Here is a 7488-nt window from a genome sequence, read left to right as displayed (position 1 = left end):
TAAATTCAAACATCTATGGTGTGGGCCACAGGGAACTCTGGTGGCTTGTTGTTTTGAGGTGCTACTGAGTCAAGTATGACTCATAGCAACCCTATGAACAGCAGACCTGAGCCCTGTTCTATCCTGTGCCATCATCATATGGTCTCTGACACAGTAGAGCCCCCTGCTCAGGTCACCATATCAATTCAGCTCATTAGGGACCTTCCTCTCCTTCACTGACCCTCCACCTTTCCAAGAACGACGTCCCATTTCAAGGAACAGCCTCGCCTAGTTACAAGTCTAAAGTATAAAAGACGAAGTTTAACCATCTTTGCCTCTAAAGAGCACTCTGGCTGCACTTTTTCCAAGATATATCTACTTACTCTTTCGGCAGTCCATGGATTATTCAGTACTCTTCTCCAGCACCACAAATCAAAGGCATTCATTCTTCTATCACCCCTATTCATTCATTGTCCAGCTCTCTGCTGTACAGCAGGTGAGTGAGACCATGGTCTGAACTAGGAACACCTTAGTCTTGAAACTGACATAATTGCTTTTCAGCATTCAGGAAAGGTTCCTGACAGCAGACTCGTCCAATGCAATACGTTTTCTAATTTCCTGATTGCAGGTACCAAGAGTGTTGATTGTTAATCTAAACAAGATGAAATCATTAACCACTTCAAATTGTGCTCCTAACACAAAAGTTTACAGTTCAAATCCACAAGCTGCTCTGCCGGAGAAAGATGAGCACTCTCCTCCTGTACAACTTGTTATGTGCCATCAAGTCGACTCCGACTCATAGTGACCCCGTGTACAATAGCTCTGAACCCTGCTCTATCCTCAGCCAATTTCATTGTCTCCGACACACCTACCCCCATTATCCCAGTCACTGAATCAATCCATCTCATCCAGGGTCTTCCTCTCTTGTGCTGTCTCTCCACCCTTCTAAGCATGATGCCCCTCTCCAAGGCAACATGCCCAAAATACATGAGATGGAGCTTCAAAATCCTTGCCTCCAAGAAGCAGCCTGGTTTCACCCTCTCCAGGACGGACCTGTTTGTTCTCTTAGGAGTCCTGGTATAGTCAATACTCTTCTCCAGCACCACAGCTAAAATGGCATTGATTCTTCTTCTATCATACTTAGTCACTGTCCAGCTCTCTGATGCACAGCAAATAACTGCAAAGAGCATGGCCTGGATCAGGCACACGTTAGTGTCTAGACTGACATCACTGCTCTTCGGTACTCTGGAGAAGTTCCGGACTGCGCAGCCTCTGAAAACCTGCTGGAGGGTCAGCTATGAGTTGGTTCCAACTTGACAGTACACAACCGCAACATGGTGTGGGCCACAAAGTGGACTCAGGACCAGGAACAGGAGTAATCTGTAAAGGCTGCATGTCAGAAAGTCTTTAGAAAGAGAGCCCTTGCCTATCAGAGGATGCTCCGAATACAACACATATGTGCCACAGACTGCGACCTCCCCTCCTCCCCCAACAAGGTTTGTCCTCACAAAAAATCACTAATTACCAACTGACCAGGAAGCCATCCTGTGTTGTCAGGTGCCATCAAGTAGAGTGAGACACATACTGACCCTCTGAACAACAGACCTGAATCCCGTCTTCACCATCTCTGATACACTTGAGCCCACAACTGCAATCAGCATGTCAGCCCATCTCGGTAGGGGTTTTTCTCTCTTTGTCTGACCCTCTAGTCTTCCATGCATGATATCCTTCTACTGCACCTCAAACCACCTCTCTCTCAAGGAAGACTTTTCATAAAGTTCAGCGAGCAGTTCTTCTAGGTCAAATGACACAGGTCTGTCACCATTTGGCACAGGCTATGAAAAGGGCAGGTGAGCAGTCTCAAGATCTATGGAGAGCAGCAAACTAGTTGCTTTCCAGTGGAGTCTAAGTCCTGGCAGCCCATATGTGCCAGAACAGAAGTGAATCCCACAGGGTTTTCAATGGTTCTTGTTTAGGAAGTAGGTAGCCACACATTTCTTCCAAGCCATCTCTTGAGACACTTCCAATCATTCTGTCCAGTGCATTAAGCTTTGCAGTGGGTAAGGAGCCTCCAGCACTGAGGGATGAGCAAACTTGGAAAGACAGGGGACTGGGGTGGGCTCCTGGGAGGCTAAAAGGGCACTTACAGGTCTGCTCAACTCCACTGACTGCCCCTTTCACCACTAGGGCTGGGCCTGTGTGGCAAAAAATAGCAAGAATTTAGGTATCATGCAACAGAGCTAAGAAAGAACAGAGGAGAAAGGGGGGAGAAAAGTGAGTGTCTTTCTATTCTCATTCTGTTTCTAATAAAGATAGAAAATTGGCTAAGTCATGTCTCAGAGAAGACAAGACTATGGGTCTACCTCTGACTGGTGCAAAGTCACCAAGCAGGGCAGTGCTGAGGGTGTGAAAGGACCATGTTGTTGTTATGTGCCGTCGAGTTGTTTGCGACTCATAGCGACCCTATGTACAACAGTCCTAAACCGTGCTCTATCCTGTGCCAATCGCATTGCCTCTGACACACCCATCCCGATTACCCCAGGCACGGAATCAATCCACCTCATAGAGGGTCTTCCCCTCTTGCGCCGTCCCTCCACCCTACCAAGCATGATGTCCCTCTCTAAGGACCTGTCTCTCCTTACATGTCCAAAGTATGTCAGATGAAGCCCCAGAATCCTTGCCTCCAAGGAGTAGCCTGGTTTAACCCTCTCCAGGTTGAATCTGTTTGTTTTCTGGGCAGTCCAGGGTACATTCAATACTCTTCTCCAGCACCACAGCTCAAAGGCATCAATTCTCCTTCTATCCTCTCTAGTCATTGTCCAACTCTCTGATGCATAACAAGTGATTGCAAAGACCATGGCCTGTATCAGGCGCACCTTAGTCTCCAGAGAGACACCGTTGCTCTTGAGTACTTTAGAGAGGTAGCTAACTGCAGACTTTCCCATCGCAATACGTTTTTTTATTTCCTGGCTGCTGGTGCCAAGGGTGTTGATTTGTATATATACTGTTTTATTTTTGTGCATGTTGTTTCTCACAGTCCTTCTTTTACATTGTGTTTCATACAATCTTTGTTTTTTTGTTTTGTTTTTTACAATCTTTGTTTTTTAAAATGAATCACCATAGATCTATACCAGCTATTACCCTGTCTTTTGAGGCCCCTCTTGGATCCTTCTGATTCCTTCATCCTCCTGTCTGCTCACCAAATGATTTCTCACCTTCCCACTTTAGCACCCCCTCTCCTCTTTCTCCTTCCATTTTTGGGCTTTTATCCACATCTTACTACTTATTCTTCTATTTTTACAATTAATGGTCTTAGGCACTATGTGTCCTTATGAGACTGAGTTAGTTCACTCAGCATAATGCTTTCTAGATTCTCCCATGTTATATACTCTTTTACGAAGTCATTATGCTTTTGTGCTGCATAGTATTCCATTGTGTGAATGTACTACAGTTTCTCAATTCATTTACTAATGGGCATTCAAGCTGTTGCCATTTTTTTGCTATTGTGAATAATACTTCTGTGAACATAGGAGCACATATGTCCATTCATGTCTCAGTGCTGTTTTTCTCTTCAGTACCCTGGAGAGGTCCCTAACAGCAGACTTTCCCATCGCAATACGTTTTTTGATTTCCTGGCTACTGGTGCCAAGAGTGTTGACTGTGGAGCCAAGCAGACTAAAGTTGTTAACAATCTCAATCTCTTCACCACCCATCCTGATGCTCCCAATTGGTCCGGTGGTGAGAATCTTTGTCTTCTTGACATTGAGCTTCAATCCATACTGAAGGCTGCAATCCTTGACCCTCTGCAGCAAGCATTTTAGGTCCTCCTCAGTTTCAGCAAGCAGGGTTGTGTCATCTGCATAACGCAGATTGTTAATAGATCTTCCACCAATCCTGATGCCACACTTCTCCTCATAGAGCCCAGCCTCTACGATAATCTGCTCTGCATACAGGTTGAAAAGGTATGGAGATAGGACACAGCCCTGGTGTACGCCTTTCACAATTTTGAACCATGCAGTGTTTCCTTGCTCTGTTCTGACGACAGCCTCTTGGTCCAAGTATAGGTTTCACATTAGAACGATCAAGTGTTCTGGGATTCCCATTCTTCTCAGAGTCAGCCACAGTTTATGATCCACACAGTCAAATGCCTTTGCATAATCAATGAAGCACAGATAGACATTCTTCTGGTATTCCCTGCTTTCAGCTTAGATCCATCTAACATCAGCTACAATATCCCTAGTACCACGACCCCTTCTAAACCAAGCCTGGACTTCTGGCAGTTCTCTGCTGATGTGCTATTCCAGTCGTTTTTGGATAATCTTCAGTAGAATCTTGCTTGCGTATGCAATCAATGATATCATTCTATAGTTTCCACACTCTGCTGGTTCACCGTTCTTCGGAATGGGAACAAATAAAAGTCTGAATTACCCAATGTGAACAAGTTAAGACCGTTCTGGGGGCCCAATCTCAGATAATCCCATGAAAGAAATGCAGGGCCCTAGGAGTAATAAGTTCATAAGACAACTCTTCTCAAAGTAACACTCAACTATAAAGCCGTAGGCTATCACCACAGGCCCAAGTTCTGGGCTTGTCAGGCCAGCTGGTCAATCTCAAGTGTAAGTGTGACAGCATCAGAAAGCTGGAGAGGAGCCGAAGTGGTGGTGGTGTGTGGGGGTGTGGGTAGAATCACTTGCCCATTCAGATCTGATCTAGCATGAGGTGCCCCATCCTGATAGCTCCAGTCCAAACACTGGAGGAGGGTCTTGGAAAATTCCTAGGAAAGCACTCTAAAGTCTGGGAGTGCTGAGCTCATACTCGCACTACTGCTATTCTACAGCATGTTTCTCTCTACACATCCCCAACTTCCCTTTCTTCAAAATGTGCATCTTGATTCCATTTAAATCCAACAAAAATCTCCTGAGAATCTTCCATAAGGCTCACACTGGTGGGAGAAACGGCATCAGACAGGATGATAAGTTTATCATCAGGTAACAGAGACTTACCAAGAGGTAAAGTGAGCCAGATGCCAGAAGGGCCTTGAGCCAGGTGTAAGGTGCATGTGCCCTAACTCTCAGCCCTGAAGGTGTATGGCATGGCCAGGGGAGAAGGGACCCAGAGGAAAAGACCAGATCTGACCAGCAGGTGTTAAAAAAGATGCAGAAGGTGGACATGCAGCTAGTCTGTTCTGACATTATGAAGATGATGCTGTTTTGATGAGGTGCCACGGAACCCACTACACTCACAGCCAACAACAAATCAAAAGCTGCCCTATTCTGCACCATTTGCATGATGGGTGGAGATGGAGGACCTCTTAGAAGTCTGTTCTCTGGATTTAGGTAGGGAGCTAGAGAAAGTTTCTGAGGATACACCCAACCAGTGTTTTCATAAAGCATCGCAGTCTATATGGAGCTATGCTGGTAACCCCAAAGCCAGCCTCTCTGGCGGCTAGCATCTGCCAGTGCCTTATGCATGACAAAAGACTGGCCATTTCCTGCCCTCCTCCAGGCACATCTGCAGCTTGGAAACCCAAGGGAGGATCAGCCATGTATCAGTTCCTACTGGACTGTTGTAAGTTTGGGGAGTTTGAGTGTGTTGATCGACATCGACAGCAGTTCCATTTGTAAAATGGAAATATTCCCTTCCTTCCTCCTTCGGGTATAGTGAAAAGTTAATGATCATTAAGCGCATCCCACACTAAATCATTACCAATAAATGGCTTAAACAGGGAGCGAGAATATAGTGCATTGAAGGGTAGGGGGGAAAGTGATGAAAGCTGCGCTGGTTTGCAGGAGCTGCCAGTGCTGTCCTCCCATCCTTTCACCTGACTTTACCTGGTCAAAGGATAGAGTGAAGAATGGTTTTTGCTGAAATCCTAAATGCCGACCCCCTGCCACCATTCCTGACCAGCAAAAACTCTGTCTTATCTGCACCCCTGAGATCTGTTCAGAGGAGCGGGAGCGACACCCCGTCCGCACCAGCTGCCCCTATATTTAGTTACTGATGTGGTCAACCGGAAACTTTAGAGCCTGGCAGCCACGCCGACCCGCAACCCGAGCTTTCGTGGCCATGTGCGCGCGAGCTCCCCCATCGCCGCCTCTAGCGGGTCCTCAGACCACACCACGCTACGGAGTGGACTAGGAGGGGCGGGGAGGGGCAGTGAACTCGAACCAACTGACCCCCCAAATCCACTCCAGGCCAGAGGAGAGTTGACCCATTTTTCTACTCAAGGGAAAAAGCCAGTTGGGGTTCATAACTGGAGCCTTGTTTCTGTGCTATGGAGCTCCGGGGAATACTGGATCCCCAGGACTACACGAGGTGGCCACCAGGCAGGGGTCCTCACGTCCCACGCGCGCGCAAGGGGTTAGCCTGACCAGTCTATTCCACCCTCTGAAACCTGCAGCCAATGGCTCCTGGTGGCCTGTCCTCTGCTTGCCTGGCAAGCGGGGGTACTGGTAATAAGAAGGCAGAGAGGGCCGGGGACTTGAGCGCTACCCTAGGCGACGAAAAGACGTGGCATGTCCTCGGGCAAGCGTCTGCAGCTCCCCAGAGCGGACGCAAACCCTCAAAGTGCAGCTTCTGGAAAGAAATACACAGCAGCCTCTCCCAACAAGGTCGCCTTCCGCAGGGAACGGAGGCCCCGTTGAGAATGCGTCCAGGGTTCCCCCTCCCCCTGAGCCATCAAGGGTCCAGTCACAGTGTGCAGGCAGAGTCTGCGCGCAGCACTGCAGACGCTGCAGATGTTGCACCGCTGCTCTTTGCCAGGGGATCACCTGGGGGAGGGGGAAGGTACGGGGCAAAAAAACCGGGGACACTTCTCCCCCTTTCTCCCCCAGCCCTCAGACACTTAGCCTCAGACTACGTTTACTTTGCAGGACGCGTAGCATAAGGCCCAGTTCCGGCCGCTTTCTGCTCCACTTACGGCGACAATGCCTCCTAGCGCCCTGCGCAGCGCAGTCACGCTCCCTCGGCAGCCGCGGGCGCCCCATGCAACAGCCGGCAGCTCTGGCCGCTAGGGAGGGGCGCGCGTGCGCGCACCGCCCACCTGACCAATCACCGTGCCAGGACAGGAGCCTGGGCGGGAGCAGGCCAGCCTGGGCCCCGCACAACCAATCAGCACACGAAAGTCCTCTAGCGGCGCCCGGGAGCGGCGCGCGCGCTCTCGTGCGGAAGGAGGGTCGGCTTTGTGTGTGATTCCTGGAGACAAAAAAACCGTATGGAGAGACCAGACAGATGTAAACTAGAACGTGCAACAGACTCTAGGACTAAGGCTCCAGGCTTGTTTTTCTTGAGGAAATGGAGATCAGGAGTACTTTGAAAAATTTAAAGAGTCCTAGTGGAAAGTGAGAAAGGTGCCAGGCTGATAACTATAAGATCAATCAGCAGTTGCAGCCACTCCAAGGGAGAAAGAGATGATGGCTTCCCCCCTAAAAATGTGCAGCCCAACTCTAAAGGCTTACACCTAACTCGCAGTGTAACCAGGCTCTCCTTTAGAAGCAAGGATTGTGAAAC

General features: G+C 48.6%; 1 protein-coding gene across 1 annotated transcript in view; it reads left to right on the top strand.

Moving 5' to 3' along the window:
* LOC102862158 (pyridoxal phosphate phosphatase PHOSPHO2-like) overlaps positions 1-6992 on the top strand; it is a 7843-nt gene extending 851 nt beyond the window's left edge. The window contains exons 2-3 of the mRNA XM_006889043.1: positions 6380-6504; positions 6917-6992. Of these exons, the coding sequence (XP_006889105.1) occupies positions 6380-6504; positions 6917-6992 (201 nt within the window). The remainder of the gene's footprint in view (positions 1-6379; positions 6505-6916) is intronic.
* The last annotated feature ends 496 nt before the right edge of the window (positions 6993-7488 follow it).

This window comes from Elephantulus edwardii, unplaced genomic scaffold (assembly GCF_000299155.1).
Source record: "Elephantulus edwardii isolate Elephantulus edwardi_28Jun2011 unplaced genomic scaffold, EleEdw1.0 scaffold00074, whole genome shotgun sequence".
Lineage (NCBI taxonomy): Eukaryota > Metazoa > Chordata > Mammalia > Macroscelidea > Macroscelididae > Elephantulus > Elephantulus edwardii.
Note: the sequence above shows the minus strand (reverse complement) of the source record. Positions and strands in the feature narration are given on the sequence as shown.